Source organism: Lytechinus pictus, chromosome 4 (genome assembly GCF_037042905.1).
Source record: "Lytechinus pictus isolate F3 Inbred chromosome 4, Lp3.0, whole genome shotgun sequence".
Taxonomy (NCBI): Eukaryota; Metazoa; Echinodermata; class Echinoidea; order Temnopleuroida; family Toxopneustidae; genus Lytechinus; species Lytechinus pictus.
The window spans coordinates 26,211,176-26,230,632 of record NC_087248.1 but is presented as its reverse complement, the minus strand read 5'-3'; the positions used below and the strand labels follow the sequence as shown (position 1 = coordinate 26,230,632).

At 38.6% G+C, this 19,457-nt stretch overlaps 2 protein-coding genes across 9 annotated transcripts in view; one reads left to right on the top strand and one right to left on the bottom strand.

The window, feature by feature from the left end:
• Positions 1 to 1,798: 1,798 nt before the first annotated feature.
• LOC129258769 (5'-nucleotidase-like) lies at positions 1,799 to 16,459 on the top strand. Of its 2 annotated transcripts, XR_010293421.1 has the most exons (9): positions 1,799 to 2,541; positions 6,424 to 6,637; positions 8,951 to 9,136; positions 9,738 to 9,941; positions 10,343 to 10,579; positions 11,297 to 11,452; positions 12,432 to 12,641; positions 14,255 to 16,298; positions 16,340 to 16,459. XR_010293421.1 is itself a non-coding variant. In XM_054897001.2 (8 exons), the coding sequence occupies exons 1-8, from the start codon at positions 2,194 to 2,196 to the stop codon at positions 14,434 to 14,436; spliced, it is 1,737 nt and encodes a 578-aa protein (XP_054752976.2). In that variant the 5' UTR covers positions 1,841 to 2,193; the 3' UTR covers positions 14,437 to 16,459. The 2 variants fall into 2 exon arrangements, 1 of the variants encoding a protein (XP_054752976.2); XM_054897001.2 differs by having other exon boundaries at positions 1,841 to 2,541; positions 14,255 to 16,459.
• Positions 15,067 to 19,457, bottom strand: part of LOC129258770 (uncharacterized) — a 29,182-nt gene continuing 24,791 nt past the window's right edge. For all 7 annotated transcript variants that reach the window (XM_064098731.1, XM_064098735.1, XM_064098732.1 and 4 more), the window contains exons 14-15: positions 18,936 to 19,045; positions 15,067 to 18,181 (exon numbers count right to left, since the gene is read on the bottom strand). In XM_064098731.1, the coding sequence (XP_063954801.1) occupies positions 18,008 to 18,181; positions 18,936 to 19,045 (284 nt within the window). In that variant the 3' untranslated portion in view covers positions 15,067 to 18,007. The remainder of the gene's footprint in view (positions 18,182 to 18,935; positions 19,046 to 19,457) is intronic.

Here is a 19,457-nt window from a genome sequence, read left to right as displayed (position 1 = left end):
GGAATAAAATTTGGACAAATTTGTGACAATGTTGCTTGGAGCATTGATAATGTATAACGTTGAAACGACGTTGTAAACATTGTTGGATTGATGATGTATGCAGTAATTCCATCGATGCTTCAACGTTGCCCACAAACGTTGTTGCACCGTCGTAACTGAGGATTCAGACAACGTTGGAACAGTAATTGCCGGACAACGTTGGGCCAACATTGGACACATCGCTGGTCTGTGTATGCATGTGTCACTGGCGTAAATCCGTGTTGATGGGTGGGGGGGGGGGGGATGACTGAAATATTTTGGATTTTTTTTTGCAATCATGTTTTTAGATATGCAAGGAATTGTCATTGATATGTCCACAATGGCGTATCGTGGGTCACGGCATGGGGGGGGGGGGGCACCAGCAAAATTTTGAATCACCGAGTGAGTGCGCTTATGAGCGCGCGAAGCGCGCTCAGTTGCCAGTTATACTGACCTAATAGAGACATTTTAAGGGCAATGTCATTAAACGGGTATGTATCTCACTGATCAAATAATGCGAGCGCGAAGCGCGAGCTGAATTTTTTTTATATTCACACCTAAAAAGGGACATTATAATCAAATTTGTGTAATCATGATATGTACCTGTCTCGCTAAACAATGCGAGCGCGAAGCGCGAGCTGAAAATTTAGATAATTCAGACCTGAAGTGGGGCATTCTAAGGTTTCTTTTGTAGGAATTAACTAGGACCATACGTATTTCATTAACCAAATGATGCGAGCGCGAAGCGCGAGCTGAAAATTTTTGATATTCAGTTCAGAAGAAGGGACATTTTAAGGACTGATTTTAGGAATTCATGAAGAGCAGACATATCTCACCAATCCACTAATGCGAACGTAATCACGAACAGGAAATGTTTCATATATACGAAGACCTTAACATGGAGCAATCACTTTTTGAGTCATGAAAAAGAAGCATATGTCACTACATAAAACAATGATAACTCAAGTGCTAGGAAATATATTTGGTTTATATTGACTTGAAAACGGGATGTTTTAGTACAACAGGATTATATATCTCGTTAAACAGACAATGCGAGCACCAGGAACAATGAAGACGCAGGCCCTGGGCAAATTATGTTTCATAAAATTATGATAAAAATGTTTCTTATGTATAATGTAACATAACATAATTATAATATAATGTAACATTACAATGAATAATATTTTCTTCTTTCCCACTAGGTTTCTCTTCCTTTCTCCCTCTTTTCTCCTTTCCCCCCTTTCCCCTTTTTTTTTTGGTCAGCCGATGGGGGATGTGCCCCCCGTAGTTACGCCACTGTATGTCCATATGGCAAATACCCCTCCAATATTATTATCTGTTTTACCCCATGATGGTTTAATGGTTTTATTAGAGATTACATTCAAAAATTTTTGACATTCCATCTTATTCCCTTCCCAAAGACCCCAACATTGATGAATTTGAAGAAACGGGGGTTTCTCTTCAATGTTATAATAAGGACATAAGTATTTCGTTTGGAAATAGTGAACTGGCTCTTTATTTGCATTTTATAATTCAATAATATTGTTTTATTAGTTAAGCGGAAATTTAGGAAGAATTTTCACCAATAAAACAATTATCTCTTGTGATTTTTTTTTCATTTCTTTCGTAAAAAGTGGGGGGGGGGGTGGGGATGTTTGTACAGGCCATCCCCCCCCCTCCTCGAAAAGTGGGGGGGGGGGGGGATATATCCCCCCCATCCCCCCGGGATTTACGCCAGTGGCATGTGTACTTCTATCATGATGCAACGTTGCCTGCTAAAGAGAGAAAGACAAGGGGTGGGGAAGAGAGAACACAAGAATGCACTTTTGAATTGACGACATAATTAGCGGGCGCGCGAATATGCCAGGCCTGTTAAAATTCATAGGAGTTTGACCACTATACAGCAAGGATCAGTGAACTTGATCAACTGACACTTACCAAGCAGGTCGACACAGTCTATTGAAGTTTTGTTTGGTAGAAGAATACAAATATTTATTAATACACGAATCGATACCCGGATTTGTTGACCTTGTTTTTTGTTATCAGGCAGTCTCGATCTGGCTTAGAGACTGCGTTCAAATGTAAACAGTTAAAAAGCCTACTAAAAGGTGACAAAGTACATTCTACAAGTAAAGCTAGATATCTGAGGAAATAGTGAGCTATACCAACACGAACATGAAGAGTATTCATCTTATCCTAAATTATTTCGTTTTGCTGATTTTATATAACCATTTTGGGACTAAAGCTGCATCGTTGAACCTCACAATCCTCCATACAAATGATTGCCACGCTCGCTTTGTGGAAACGGACCAAAATGGGAGGGTATGCTCGGCAGATACCGCCGAGTGTTTCGGCGGGGTCGCCCGGCGGGCTACCGTAGTGAATGGAGTGAGGGCCGGTAATCCCGATGGGCACGTTCTGTTTCTCGATGCCGGTGACCAGTTTCAGGGGACCGATTGGTTTTATACCTACCGTGGAAACGCGACGGCGCACTTTATGAATTTATTAGGATATGATGCTATGGTGAGTTATGTAGGTCTCACGTTTGTTTTCAGATTTTGCAATCCTTTTTTCTTATCTTGAAAATCATTCTTGTGAACGAAGCTGCGAATTAACAACTGCTCCACTATTAAAGTCAAATAATTTTCAAACAAATGGGAGAAAGCAAAAGACCTAATCTCCGCCCGACCCCAGGGGCGGATCAAGGTTCATCAACGGGGGTGGGGCACATTTTCCCGGAGGAAAATTTGACAAGCAAGCAGCAAAAAAAGATCCTCACTGTGTTTGAACGACATATTCCCCCATAGGCTGTAACTTTCTAAGGTGAGGGGGGGGGGGGCACACTTGTGTAAGAACGAAAATTTTACTTTGAAAATATTGACTATGGTTCTCAGGAGGGGAGGGAGGGGGACATATGGGCCGGTTGTGTCCCCTCTCTCTGGATCCGCAACTGCTCCGACCAACGATGAATAGACCTTTAAGGATCAGGAAGACCTACGACAAGTACCGTTATCGGAAAAGAACGACAATCAGATTGATATACGAATTTGAAACTCTTCATGTGCGAGCAATTGTGGTAAAAGGACATAAAACACATTAACAGTTTAATACAATCTCTTTCCCAAAATTTGATTTCGCTGAACATGTACTTTCCATTGGATAAAATAAAACGCGATATATTCTGCCACAAATCATTATTTCAAAGATCTTTTAATAGAGCGCCGAATACAAATGTCGCAGTAATTTAGATTTCCTCAATATACAAATAAGACCAGTTTCCTGCCCCCCCCCGCACTCTCTTGATATATCTATGTTTTTCATTAAGCGAGTAATTCCAAGCACGACTATATCGATTGTCAAAACATTTGCTTTTTTTAATTTTAGCGAGGTGTCTGGTTATCTCCAGATTGTGCAGAATATATAGTAGGCCTTTGTCGGGGTAAATCATATATATTCTAAGAAAAAACAAGTGGAATGCCTCTGGCGGTCTCACCTGCATCACGCGATTCAATATAGTAGCAGTGCTGACTTTGAAAACTACTATAAAAAAAAAAAAAAAAAAACACCATTCATATAATGATACAATACTACGTTCATTGACATTTGACCTTGATCATGTGACCTAAAACTTGTCAGTGATACTTGATTACCCCTATATCCACATTTTATACATCTATAAACTTTGAAAGTTATGACAGCAATCTAATGATTACCTCTTAAATGGCCAAAGTTCAATGAACTTAAATGACCTTTGACATTGATCATACGACCTGAAACTTTGACGGGATCTTAAAGTATACTTGATTACTCTTATGTCCAAGTTTTATGAACTAGACCAATAAACTTCCAAAGTTATGATGGTAATTCAACAAATATCCCCAACTTGGCAAAAGTTCATTGACCTTACACGACCTTTGACCTTGATCATGTGACCTGAAACTCACACAGGATGTTCAGTGATACTTGATTACCCTTATGTCCAAGTTTCATGAATCAGATCCATAAACTTTCGAAGTTATGATGGTAATTCAACATATACCCCAAATTATGGCCAAAGTTCATTGACCTTTGACCTTGGTCATGTGACCTGACATGCCCACAATATGCTCATTGATACTTGATTACTCTTATGTCCAAGTTTTAAGAACTAGACCTATACATTTTCAAAGTTATGATGGTAATTCAACAAGTTCATTGACCCTAAATGACCTTTGACCTTAATGATGTGACCTGAAACTTGCACAGGATGTTGTAGTGACACTTGATCACTCTTTTGTCCAAGTTCCATAAACTAGGTCCATATATTTTGTAAGTTATGATGACATTTAAAAAAACGTAACCTTAGGTTAAGATTTTGATGCTGATTCCCCCAACATGGTCTAAGTTTATTGACTCTAAATGACCTTGGTCATGTGACCTGAAACTCAGGCAGGATGTTCAGTAATACTTGATTAACCTTATGGCCAAGTTTCATGAACTAGGTCCATATACTTTATAAGTTATGCTGTCATTTCAAAAACTTAACCTTAAACATATTAAGATTTGGTGTTGACGCCGCCGCCACCGTCGGAAAAGCGGTGCCTATAGTCTCACTCTGCTATGCAGGTGAGACAAAAAACGCGAGGCCCCCTTCAATTTGTTCGCCATTGATTCGTGAGCGACACTGACCAAGAACTGTTGCCAAGAACATTGGGTTAAAATATTTTAATTGAGAGGAACATGATTTTTTGTGTTGTTACTTCGAACTAAATGTAGAGCAAAAGGGTCGTTCACCTTACCAGTCTATTTCATACAGAGCGTGTGAATAAAGTTAATTACCCTTTATCAATAATTATCTTAAGTTATCACATCTAATCAGCACAGCCGAGTTAAACATGCCATCTACGCAATATCATTATGCAATGATAACAGTAGTTTATCACATACTGTCTTCCGTGAGTACATAGCCTCATACCTTGATATGAATTCAAACTTTGAAATTCAATGTAATTGGTGTGGCCTTATAAATACGCTTAAAGGAGGCGGGTTAATTGAAAAACGTTTTCAAAACTAAGCTGGTTAAATGGGGGGGGGGGGGGGGGGGGTGAGTAGATTTTCACCTACACCCCAACACTTAAAGTGTGTAAACGAACCCGGCATTTGCAATGTCAAAATGCAATACCCTTTCCCAAAGAGAAAGAGAGAGATAGCGTGTATGTGTGTGGGGGGGGGGGGGGGGGGACACACACACACACACCGTCCGAGTGGGTTTTGAGTTTGTGGTAGACAATTTGCGATTTTTTTTTTATCAGGAACATTTTGATAAAGTGACTCAGATCTATGAATTTGCTCTCATTGGCAAATCCCAATCCCAAATCAGAATGGTTTTACTCTATTCAATTGTGGCCGAATTTGTTGACATCTCTCACACGTACGATAAAGAAGTATGAGCCAAAACCCATGAGGTAAACAGCAGATCGGAGAAAGTTTGTATTTGCCTTGCTTATTACGGAAACCCCCTTTAGACAGGTACGATTAACATGATAAGAGAAGTTAATTTGGGTAAAGATACATATCACCATGATCTATTCTGCAGTTTAAACTTGACGGTCTACTGGCGGGGCGGCTCAGAGCCAAAAAAAAAAAGGAAAAAAAATAAAATAAATAATTAGCACCCTCCCCCGATATTCGGCCCCCTCTAGATATCGCATCCAATTTCCAGTCCCCCGTTCCAGTCCCTTCTATATTAACTACGCTGTATGATTAAGTCTTTTTACTTTCCAATCGCATCTTAACTAAACTTTCATTAGAGCTCCGAAGGTGACAATTCTATAGTCGAGAAGAGTCCCAATGCGCACGAGAAAAGGGAGCCTTCGCTTCCAAGACATGCGACGGATTCAAGAACATAGAGAAAGTATTGTCAAGTGCCCTTCATGGCAAAAGCACAACCAAGAAAACTTTGTACAAAATTTAATCAATACCGCAGGTTTGTCCTGGACTCTGGACTAACGACATATTTGCCCTTATTTATGTCAGCCAGCGCCGAAGACTTAGGAACAAATCGCCCTTGCGGTTCTCCAATTTTCGAAAAGAACCTAGCTGTCATCTATTTTTGGTCATTTTAAGGGCATTTTCAACACATCTACTCTGTTCTTGAATCCGTCCCGGTTGCAGGTAACTGTAACTCCCTGAACGCATTCAATCTTCCGGGTTTTCGTGACATTAGGCCTATTGGGACAAAAAAAAAAAAACACAGTAAGCCTACCGGAAACAAAAACGAACTGATATTTATGGAAAATCAATCTGCTGGCGCGGCGGTATATTGTTTGGAGCACGTTCGCTTGGACTTCATTTGTTTCTTCCATTTCCGTTGATCCAGAATCTAAACTGTCCTATTTACCTTCCCCAATTCTTTCTGTTCTATAGGTTCTTGGTAACCACGAATTCGACAATGGAATAGGCGGAGTGGTCCCCTTTCTGCAGAACGTGACGTTTCCAGTGTTGAGCTGCAATATCGACTCCACGAGCGAGCCACGCCTACATGGCCTCTACGTCTGCAGTCACGTGTTCCAAATGGACGGGGAAATGGTGGGCGTGGTTGGCTACACACTCAAGTCTAGTCCCGAATTTTCAAAGACAGGTAATAGGGGGCCAATATTCTGGCATTTCACAACATATCATACCAGGAAAAAAAAAAAAAAGGGGGGGGGGGGTACTCTTCATGATCCTGGTCATTCCCAATTATGTTTCTAATTGAATTCACGGGCAATATATAAAGGCTTCCTTGAAATTTTGAAGCTAAATTGCCCTCTGGCCTCGTGTTTCTTTTTGCTGCTGTATCGGGGCCGTCTAGCTAGGGCATTTTACACAAATGAGTGGACTCTAAACCATGGAAGCTTACAGGTTCCATGAAAATTTACAGATAATCATCTCGTGGTGACAACATATTGTTGAAATAATTAAAGCCAACATCGAAGATATATATAGCCATGTCAACATCCATTAGACGAGATGATGAGATGACAAGATCATATCTCGTCGTGTTAACATCCTGCAAGAGATAATCAGATGACGGGACCTCAGACAGAACTCATCATGTCTATATCCTGTGGAAGAGATAACTACGGTCCCGTAAACACAAAGGTTAGCGATTAATCGTACGTTTGATTTTTACGATTGATTGTACATTGTAGTCAATGGAATCAATTGTAGAACAAGTGGAACGCCTCTGGCAGTCTCGCCTGCATTACGCAATTTAATATAGCAGCAGTGCTAACTTTGAAAACTACTATAAAATAATCATTAACAAAAACATCATTCATATAATGACATAATACCACGTTCATTGACCATAAATGACATTTGAACGGAGACTTAAGACTGTCAACTACACCCATGTCCACATTTCATTCACTCTATCCATAAACTTTCAAAGTTATGATGGAACTTCAACAATTACCCCAACATGGCCTAAGTTTATTGACCTTAACTGACCTTTGACTTGGTTTTGTGACCTGAAACTCAGAGGGGATGTTCAGTGATGCTTGATTACTCTTATATCCCAAGTTTTATGAACTAGATCCATAAACTTTCAGAGTTAGGATGGTAATTCAACAAATACCCCCAACATGGCCAAAGTTCATTGACCTTAAATGACCATTGACGATGGTCATGTGACCTGAAACTCGCACAGGATATTCAGTGGTACTTGATGAACCTAATGTCCAAGGTTCATGAACTAAATCCATAAATTTTCAAAGTTATGATGGTAATTCAACAAATACCCCCAACTTGGCCAAAGTTAATTGACCCTAAATGACCTTTGACCATGGTCATGTGACCTGAAACTCGTACAGGATGTTCAGTGATACTTGATTACTCTTATGTCCACGTTTTATGAACTAGATCCATAAACTTTCAGAGTTAGGATGGTAATTTAACATATACCCCCAACACGGCCGAAGTTCATTGACCTTAAATGACCATTGACCATGGTCATGTGACCTGAAACTCGCACAGGATATTCAGTGGTACTTGATTAACCTAATGTCCAAGTTTCATGAACTAAATCCATAAATTTTCAAAGTTATGATGGTAATTCAACAAATACCCCCAACTTGGCCAAAGTTCATTGACCCTAAATGACCTTTGACCTTGGTCATGTGACCTGAAACTCGCACAGGATATTCAGTGGTACTTGATGAACCTAATGTCCAAGTTTCATGAACTAAATCCATACATTTTCAAAGTTATGATGGTAATTCAACAAATACCCCCAACTTGACCAAAGTTCATTGACCCTAAATGACCTTTGACCTTGATCACGTGACCTGAAACTCGAGCAGGATTTTCACTAATACTTGATTAACCTTATGCCCAAGTTTCATGAACTAGGTCCATATACTTTCTAAGTTATGATGTCATTTCAAAAACTTAACCTTAGGTTAAGATTTGATGTTGACACCGCCGCCGTCGGAAAAGCGGCGCCTATAGTCTCGCTCTGCTATGCAGGCGAGACAAAAATGTTCTACGATCATTGATAAGCTTTGTGTTACGGGCCACAGATTATGAGATCCTTGCAATCTCCCGCAACTAATATTCCTGGACCATGTTTGTGCACGTGGCGTTAGAAATGGTCAAGCATCTTGTCAACCGATCATTTGTTCTCAATAAATAGACATGGCGCGATAGGGCATATCGTCATCTGATCATCTCTCCGACAAGCAGACATGACGAGATCCAAGCTATTGTAATCTGATATCTTCTAAACAAAGTAGACGTGACAACATCAGAGATCTTATCATTGGTTCATCCCTTTCACAGAAAGTAGACGTGACGAGATCCATGATCTTGTCATCTCATCAATTTTAGAAGAAGTACACCAGACGAGATTTTCTTATCTATCTAGAGTTCTTCTATAAATGCACAGATTTCACTGCATTTGTGATTACAGAATCGCTGGTATTCAGCGATGAGATCCCTGCTGTTCGAGCGAGGGTCGATGATCTCATAGCCAGTGGTGTCAACAAGATAATCGCTCTCGGTCATGCAGGGTTGGATGTCGACAAGGCCGTGGCCAGGGAAATCAAAGGCGTCGACATCGTGGTTGGTGGACACTCCAATACATTCTTGTACACGGGTAATTGATGGACTCGTCTTGTTTCGACATGCAACAACACACATATGCCACTTCAACCTTGGATAACACTAGATGCAGTCCAGAGCCTTTAATACACAAATTGTCCGCCAAACCTATCTCCAAATTGCAAAATTTTGACCTTGTAGTCCATATGCACACAATTTTAGTTACCACTCTGAACAAGACACATCAAGCCAAGTCTTAAAGGGATGGTCCGGGCTGAAAATATTTTTATCTTAATACATATAGTAGAATTCACTGAGCAAAATGCTGAAAATTTATATCAAAATCGGATAACAAATAATAAAGTTATTGAAGATTAAAGTTTAGCAATATTTTGTGAAAACAAAAAGTTAGATTGAATAAAAAGAGAAAAAATCAAACAGGCATAGCACTGAAGTATTTCATCAAAATCGGATGTACACGTAAAATATGAAAGTCGTGCCATTTCAAATTATCCCTTAGTTTCACAAAACAGTTATGTTCACATCATGGTCGGTATGAAATGAGGGGACTGATGACATCACCCACTCACTACTTCTTTTGCATTTTATTATATGAAAAATGTAATATTTGTCAAACTCTTTATACAACCAACCAGGTGAACCACCCTCCAACCAAGTGCCTGTTGGAGACTACCCTTACATCGTGCACCCTGCCCATGATAGCCAGGCTTCTGTGCTTGTCCTGTCAGCCTACGCCTATGGGAAGTACCTGGGACACCTAGATGTCACCTTCGATGATAACGGGACAGTGACAGACTATGCCGGGAATCCTGTGCTCCTGGACAGCAGTGTGGACAAAGGTCTGATCACCAGGAGGTTGACTCCTCTACTCTCCCAACATATCTTTGGTTTAAACCGATGACGGCTGGAACTAGGTGGTCTCACTAAAGAGCCAATAGTAATGACAGAATTCAGTATTCATTGGGTCATTACTAGTTGGCCTAATAGTAGTTGAAAGAACATACATATATATATCACCACCCTGTCTATATCATATTCATCATCTTATTTTCAGGCTAATTCAATTCTACCTCTCTTTCCTCCAGTCTTACTCTCTCCAACTCTGTCTTTCAGTCCTCCTACCCTTTAAAGGGAAACACATGGCATAAAGGTGTTCATAAGTCAATGTTTCAACATCTTACTATTTTGCAAAAAACATAAGTTTACCAAAAATTAAATCATCAAAGTCTCTTAACTGCAGACCCCACCATGTTGGCTGCTGTGGAAGCTTGGAAGATCAAAGTTGACGAAGTCTCCAACACCGTCATCGGTCACACCGAAAGTAGACTGAACGGTGACCTCGCGACCTGCGGAACGCAGGAGTGTAACCTCGGAAATGTGATGGCTGATGCCATGCTCTTTGAACATGGTATGGACTGGTTTGGCGCTAACATTGCCATGACCACCTCTGGCAGCATCGCTTCATCCATAGAGGCAGGTACGAGTCCCAGTTTCAATTCACAAGAATCCTCACAGGGCCTATCCCATAAAAGTGTCCTACATGTATAAGTGGTAACTTTACCATCCAATGTTAACTTTAATGAAATACTTGATTTTGATTGGTGTTGAAAATTGTAACTATGGAAATTACAATTGAATAGCAAAGTTACCATAAGATATATCAAAAGAGTTCCGAGGAGCATTTCATTACGCTTTGTTATCCGATAAGTAGTCAGATCTTACTACTTTCCGTAATTCCGACTGAGAAGCACTTTTCTATGTAACTGTTCGATAAAACATCTGACAAGTTCTTCCAGGAAATGCTTTCCATATTGTCATCATCACTGGCATCTTTTAAAGATCGTTTTGGTTTGCAATGGCCAAGATGATTCATTTCTGACAGAAACTGTCAATCAATGAAAACTTTTCAGTGGTGGCTTGTTCCATGACACTGTTCACACGTTGCCAGACTACTGGAATCATGGCAGAACATATTCATGTTGAGTAAGTGCATTACATGTACATTAAAATAATGTTTCTTTCATAAAGATTGATGATAACAATAGCAATAATAAAACAATAAATATAATGAGAATGACAATAGCAATAATAACAATTATAATAATAATAATGATTATCATTACCATAATCTGAAATATTTCATCTTCAAATAAGTTGTTTTAATTTATTCACTTTTCCTTGTGGTTTTGATCAGGCAATGTTACAACCGGGGATCTCATCACTATAATGCCATATGGAAACACTATCGACAAAGTTCGTCTCTTGGGGAGAGATCTCCTCAAAGTCCTGGAGGTAGCAATGATGACCTTCGACCCTTCAACCCCAATCTACAGCTTTCTACAAGTGTCTGGTAAGGGAATAATGAATGTTCCTTGGAAAATATAGGATTTATATAGCGCACGTATCCACCGTAATAGTAGTCCAGATGCTGGCCCTTCGATATTTTTCCCCTCTACTCTCTGCGCTCCGATCCACTGCACGTTTTCCTCCACACTGCACTTACCCAGTGATCGTGCGACCACCAAATTTACCTGGTCGCGTGATCACTGGGTAAGTGCAGTGTGGAGGAAAACGTGCAGTGGATCGTTCTCAAACTTTCATTGAGTCTATTCTTTGGTTTTTCTGTTTCATACAATTTGTTCCAAGAGTTCATTCTTATATGACAAGTCAACCCCAACAATAAAGTTGATTTGGATAAAAAGAGAAAAATCCAACAAGTACCACACTGAAAATTTCATTAAAATCAGATGTAAAATAAATGAAATTTATGACATTTTAAAGTTTCGCTCAATTTCACAAAAAAGTTTAATGCACATGCTGGTCGGTATGCAAATGAGGAGACTGATGACATCATCCACTCACTTTTTCTTTTGTATTTCATTGTATGAAATATTAAATATTTTGATTTTCTCCTCATTGTCAAGTGAAACAATGATTAATTCCTCCCTGAACATGTGGAGTTAGCATTGCTGAATAGTATTTGGTTCAGTCCAGTTGGTCCTTGTTGTCAAATCTGTAAAAATGAAATATTGTATAATTCAAAAAAAAAAAAAGAAAGAGTTAGTGAGGGAAATGATTGACTGTCTCATTTGCATGTCACTGAATTGTGCATCTCACTGTTTTGTAAAAACTAAGCGAACTTTAAAATGTCATAACTTTCTTATTTTACAACCGATTTTGATGAAATTTTCAGCGTTCTGCTGGTTTGATTTCTCTCTATCAATATTCAAATCAACATTTGTCTGGGGTGGACTTGACATTTAAAGGCAAATTACGCATGTGTAGCTCTACAAGTACCATTGGGTTTTTTTACATTATGTTTCTAATAGGGATGGTGATAGAGTATGACCTGACCAAGGAGAGTGGAAGCCGGGTCTACAGAGCACAGTTCCGCTGTAAGACATGCACAGACGATGGCACTAACGTGCTCATGGACATTGACCCCGAGGCCCATTATGAGGTCATCACTAACAGCTACATGGCGGCTGGGGGAGGGGGGTTCGATGTCATAGGGGATAACAAACTGGATCATATAACAGGTGAGTATTAGGATAAGGAAAAGTGGCTGGGGTAGAGAGGGAAGGAAAGAGTTGTTGAAGTCTTGGTGAGGGCAGCATGCACCGATGATGGAATAAATTAAAGGAGAATGAAACCTTTGGAACAAGATAGCTTGTGTGAAAAAAGAAAAATCAAAGAAACAGATCAACGAAAGTTTGAGAAAAATCGGACAAATAATGAGAAAGTTATGAGCATTTAACTATTGCGATCACTAATGCTATGGAGATCCTCAAAGTAACATGCGACAAAGATGTGTGATGTCACTTGTGAACAACTCTCCCCATTACTATAATATATATATTTCACTTAAATTGGCTCTTTTATCACATCTATCAGTAGATTATGCATTCTTTCTATAGGAGGGCATTTAATACAGATTTTTAAAGAATACATCATGGATAAAGTGTTTGTATCACCATAAGATAAACCAAAAAGAGACATTTTTGGGGGTAATTTATAGTCCATCAAAGATAAAGTTGTTCACGTGTGACATCACACATCTTTGTCGCATTGCCAATGTGAGGATCTCCATAGCATTAGTAATTGCAATATTCAAAAGCTCATAACTTTCTCATTATTTGTCGGATTTTTCTCAAACTTTCTTTGTTCTTATTCTTTGATTTTTCTGTTTCGACATAAGCCTACTTGTTTCAAAGGTTTCATTCCCCTTTAACGCATGGACGTCAAACCATAGCCCATCATGGGATATGGTGGCTGGGGAAGTACATAACACGGACGAATCACTGGAAATATGGATAAGATTAGGGATGGAAGGATGATTCATTTTAAGCATCGTAGTGTTGGGCAGGACAGGGTGGTCATGCTAAAAACATGTATTTTACCACATTTTCATGAAACAGTCTTTCTCTACCAAAATGTACCAAACATGTGAGTGTATGTAAATTGTCTTTTCATACGTGTTAAATTCAGTATTGTTTCCTCTGTTCTGTATTTACATGAACAAACATCAAGTACATGGAAAATATCTTGACCTTTGCTCCTCTCTCTTTCTCTCTCTCCAAATGCACATTTGTGGACATATGTGATCTGCCACCCGAAACTAATAAGTCACCAAAAAAGAATTTGGAGATATTCATTGAGCTTGATACAGCACATAATAAGCTTTAAAATGACATATAACTTGTCAGAATAGATCAACAATAAGCCACACAATTACTTGATTGAATGTAGAAGAGAGTCAGTGAGATGTTGAAATAAGGAAAAAAGCAAGGTTTAAGATTGAGTATTCACTCGAGCATGAAAGGTGCATACTGGGCATGTCCCTGGAAAAGACTGATGTCAAAAACTTTTGTTTTACTATCTAGTCTTTTCTTTCACTTCAATTTTATAAAGAATGAAAAAGACGAGTTTCTCTTTGAGATCGCTCATTTCTAATCTTTACTAAATAAGACAAAACTATTGTTTCAGCTTTTTACAGAGAACATTACCTGGCGACTTATTTTTGGTTATATGGGTGGCTAGTAACGCATACTGGTACTGTTCTTGACTACAACTGTCTTTCTCTCTCCCTCTCTTTCACTATATGACTGTCTTCTCCCCTATTCTCTCTCCCTCATGATTTTATTTTACCCAGGCAATGGCGACATTGAGGTAACTTCAAATTACATCACGTCGAACTCCCCTCTGAACCAAGACGTGGAAGGCAGAATCATACTCTATGATGAATTCAACAGACCCAATTCGAGTCCTAACCTCAGGCCGGCTTTTGGACTACTCATTTCCTTCTTTCTTTTAGCAACATGTCACATATATTAGCCTTGTGTGTCCAGTCCTTAGACAAATGAAAATAATGTTCAGTTGCAAGTGTTGGACCATTTCCTATTTTAAAATCTACAAATATTTAGGGCATGAGAGTCTCCTGGGCCCCATTGCATAAAAGTTACCATTACGGTAACTTGGCTGTCCAATGGTATCTTTCATGTAATCCTTGATTTTGATTGGCTGATGAGCATTGTTTCCGTGGTAGTTACCATTGGATGGCAAAGTTACCATAATAGTAACTTTTATGCAAAGGGGCACAGGAAAAAAAGCTACATGTAAGGGAGAAAAATTCTGTACCAGCAAGATAGTTTTTACCATTGCTCATTTCAAATACCTACCTTTTGCAATCCACTAGTAGGTACTATGCAGGCCGGCGGCTATTTTGTACAGTTTGGGCCTTGGGGAGTCGCACGCTCTCATACCCAGTGTATTTCTTTTGGTGTAAAAATTCATCCCGGGTCATTTTCAAACCTGCCTTAGGCTACATGGTTCCTTTTCTTTGACCATTTTATTTAGAGTCTGAATTTTTCAACACGAAAAAAGTCTTATTTTATGTAAATAATGTAGTCTTTTACAATGAAATTCAAGCAAGCTGTATAGGAAACAATAGTGAAAATAGATCAGTAATGACAAGCGAAAATGAAACAAGGATAACACTGAAAATTTCATACAAATTAGAAGTAAAACAAAAAAAAAGGAAATTTATGGCATTTTTAATTTTTGGTTATTTTTCACAATACAATGATACAATGGTAGCCTTGTGGTGTAGCCGTTCAGACTCTCACCTCAAGTCCTTTGGCAAGGTGTCAATTTTCACTTTGCCAATCTCCATCCAGGCGTTACATATATAATGGGTACCCAGTAGGATGCGGAAGCTTATGTAGTATGCCTAGCAATTGAGTATGGGAAATCTTGTTGTACTGCTCTCTCATATGTCGAGAAAGTGCAAAAATCCTTTAAGGGCATTCCATTTCGATGACCGTGGTTACAAGATATATGTTTTTGTTAAGAGACACCAATCCGATGTATAAAGCGCAATATAAAAGTGGAATATTATCATAAATGATTGGTAAATGAGTTGATAACGTCAATAACTCACTACTTTAGGGGCACGGTACTATTAATTTACGAATTGCCAATAAGGAAACTTTATTAAATCAAGTTACAACTGCAATTGCATGTGGAACTTGGGCAAAGAAATAGTGAGAGAAATTACAAAAAGAAATAGTGAGAGGCTTTATATATCGACAAGGATGTGGGTATTAGGCCCTACTACTTATCTTTTTTAACATCCGATTTTGATGCAACTTTAAGTTCAAACCTTGTTTGATTATTCTCATTTTTAATTCAAAATCAAATTTTGGTTGTAGTGGACTTACCCTATAAAAAGAACTGTGTTCATTCCTTCAATAATAAAAGGGATTGTACATGTATACTCAAGGCCTATCCCAGCACGCAACATTGGTACTGGTCCGATGGTCCCAGAACGGTAAAAATTGCTGTTGGGCCAGTAATTTTTTAAGAAATAAATATACTGGTCCGACATGACCAGTACACAAATATTTCAAACTGATACAAATGATATTTCTTACCTCTTTGTAATTTATCAAAAAGACTCCAAAGTTGAGAAATTGTTCTCCTGAATTATGTCGTGTGTGTACTTTGCCCAAGTTTTTTTGTTTTTTGTAAGGGGGGGGGGGGATAACAATAAGCACCAGAAAACGGCAAAATAAACTTGAGTCTTTTATGTTTTTCTCTATTTGGGGGACCAGTAAAATTTAGGTTCAGACCAGTAAAACATGGAAAATGTACTGGTCCGACATGAACAGGTTGAACCAGTAGAAAAAAGGGTTGGTGTGCAGTCCTGCCTATCCTTACCTTTGACAGCTGATTGAAGTTCACTGAGCAATTCAAATTTGGCTGGATGAGCTAAAAATTATCTATGAAATCAATGTACATGTAAATAAACACACATACTTTTATGTTTTGTAAAGGAATATTAAAAGTACTTTCTACAGGAGACGTGTGCTTGATTTTTATTTCCTCTGATAAGAACTCAAGTGAAGTGTTTTCTATATTGTCCACAGTCATATTGTCACAGTTGCTCATATTTCAAATCAAGAAAACATACAAATAGAAACTACTGGATGAAATATTATGGTAATTTAATCTCTTGTATTTAATTTATAGATAAAAAATCATAGAAGTTCTTTTGACATCACCTTACTCAAATTTAAACTTCTAAGTAATTTATTCAAATGTAATTTGAATATACACATTATGATTATTACAGTATTGATTAAGAAATCAATATTCTTTGCAAGTACCTCATGATCACAATTTCGTATCAAAAATTATATTTACTAGCTATCATAATAATATCCTCTTTCATTAAATAATTATTTGACTTTCCCTTTGCATACAGCTCAGGCTGCTTATCATAAAGCTTCTGGGGACCACAGAATCGCAGATTCAACTTATCAGACAATCTGTTCTCAAACTTTGTTTGAACTATGGCGATTATATATCTTAAGGCAGGTTGACCTACTGGTATGCAGACTTAAACTGTATATTCAACCAATTAGCACCAAAAAATGAGTACAACAGGAAGTTTTCGCTATCCATATTCATGTCTTGATTGATGTAGGATTTCTTTTCCTTCAAAATATATATTTACAATTTTGCCATTGGAAACTACAGCGACAAATTATAATTTTAGTAAACATGGGCATTTTCAAGTAGAGTGTTGGGTATTCAGTATTGGTGTTGGGCATAAATCAGGGTGCTCAAGAACACCTTCAGTGATTCTAATTGTGTAGGTCTTACCTGGTGATGTCTATCCAAACATCAGCACCAAACACTTGGGGTGTTAGCTCTCTCTCTCATTTGGTGCAACCCAACACCTTACTTGAGATTATACACTATATCTGCAGGGAGTCATCCCACTTCTCGCATTTGATTTGTAGTTTTGGTTGTTAAAGAAGAAAGTTGTATACAATCCTATGTAAGAACCTGCTTTACAAAAATGCAGCAAATTGTGATGTAATACCAGGAATATTATTCCCTGATTTGGTTGTGGAGCTGCAACAAATTTTGCTGTTTGTATCTTGATTAAATTTCAATAGATCACACAAAAGGCCTAATCAGAAAGGCACATAGGCTTCAAGGAAACAAAGACTTCAGCAAACCTCAAAGACTACATCACCTAGGATCATCCAATTTTCTTACTTTCGCGTCTTTTCCTTGATCACCTCCCCTGCTGGACTTGGCTATGTATAGGACCGCTGAAGCGAGTCTTTGGTACTCTGAAAGCTTGTTGTAGATGTGGGCGGAGATCCTGAGGTATAGCTGTCCCTGGCGGGCTTTGATTGGAACCAAGAAAATTTGCTGCATTTACAAAAATGCAGCAAATAGTGATGTTTCACCACGAATAGCATTCCCTGATTCGGTTGTGGAGCTGCAACAATTTTTGTTGTTTGTATCTTGATTAAATTTCAATAGATCACACAAAGAGCATTAATCAGAAAGGCACATGCTAGACTTCAAGGAAACCTCAAAGACTACATCACCTAGGATCATCTAGTTTTCTTACTTTCGCATCTCTTGCTTGATCACCTCCCCTGCTGGACTTGGCAATGTATAGGACCACTGAAGCGAGTCTTTGGTACTCTGAAAGCTTGTTGTAGATGTGGGCGGAGATCCTGACGTATAGCCGACCCTGGAGGGCTTTGATTGGAACCTAGGAAAAGAGCAAGTGATAAAGACAGTGTATCCGACAGGACGCCATTAACCCACTCGCTCGATCGCTTGGGCCAACTGAAAATCACAGAAGAGCAAGTTCACTTTTAACAGATACTGTACATTGCAGGACTCTACATGTATACATCCACTTGCCCGAGTGCCTTTGGCAAGTGAAAATCACAAGAGGGCATTTGGCAAGTGAAAATCACAAGAGGCCTGATTGGAAAATAGATGTCGTAGAAGAACAAGTGATATGATAATGTACACGACAGAATTCTACATAATTCCACTTGCATGGGGGCCCGTTAAAATCATAATAGGGCAAGTCAATTTCCTATCCTGATGTATTGCTGGCCAGGGAGGCCTTTGATTGGAACCTAGAGGAAGAGCAAGAGAAAGGATACTGTACTCACAGAATGCTATAGACCTACTTGCCCGAGGCAAGTGAAAATTACGAAAGGGCAAGTTTTAAATCAAGAAAAATATTCATCTTGGTCCAATTAATAAAATAAAAAAAATACTCATCTTGGTTTAATTAACAAAAAAAAACAAAGCAAAGAAAGATAAAAAAATGTTTTTGAAAAGATCCCTTGATAACTCAAGATAACTCAAGGAAGTGGTTTACAGAACACCAAGTGGGAAGTCCTAGAAAGGACTCAGAAGGGTAGACAGAGGTAGAGGTGAAATGGATCTAGGCGAGAAAGTGAAGGGTAGAAAGTACAGTATCATTCAGAAATCTAGATCATTCTTACCTCAATGTTATACTGGTGATACAATTCATTCTGAATGCCTTCAGCTACGGAGTACTCTACTGTCTGATTGTCACTAATTTCATGGGGTAACTCTACAAGAGCCATCGAACCTGGTGAGAGACAAAGATCAAATGAACTTGGGCATGAGACAGAGAAGAGCTGCTTCTGAGAGAGCATAGCAACTAAACCTAATTGGGTTGAGTAGAAGGGGGAAGGGGAGGCCTCCTTCTCCCAGACCAAAAAAAAAGAAAAAGAAAAAAAAAGAGAAATACAGCCAAAAAAAAAAGATGAAAAATTAGCAATGTTTTTCTTTAATCTTTACGGATTTCAAACTCTGTGGATCTGCAGAGGAAAATAATGCCTGTACAGTCAAAACTAGAACTTTTAACCACACTTCTATGGAATGCTGGCTACATAGAATTCATCCTCATTGGTTGCAATTATGATGTATCAATTAATTCAATAAAATTCACAATATATTTCCGCTTTCCTATTCTTTCCATTTCATGACTCAATAAGTTC

What these genes read in the sequence shown, in the direction of transcription:
- LOC129258769 (XM_054897001.2), top strand. Translation starts at nt 2,194, where the DNA reads ATGAAGAGTATTCATCTTATCCTAAATTATTTCGTTTTGCTGATTTTA. An exon ending in TATTAGGATATGATGCTATG is followed by an intron (nt 2,542 to 6,423) that starts GTGAGTTATGTA and finishes TCTGTTCTATAG; the next exon opens with GTTCTTGGTAACCACGAATT. An exon ending in CAAACTGGATCATATAACAG is followed by an intron (nt 12,642 to 14,254) that starts GTGAGTATTAGG and finishes TATTTTACCCAG; the next exon opens with GCAATGGCGACATTGAGGTA.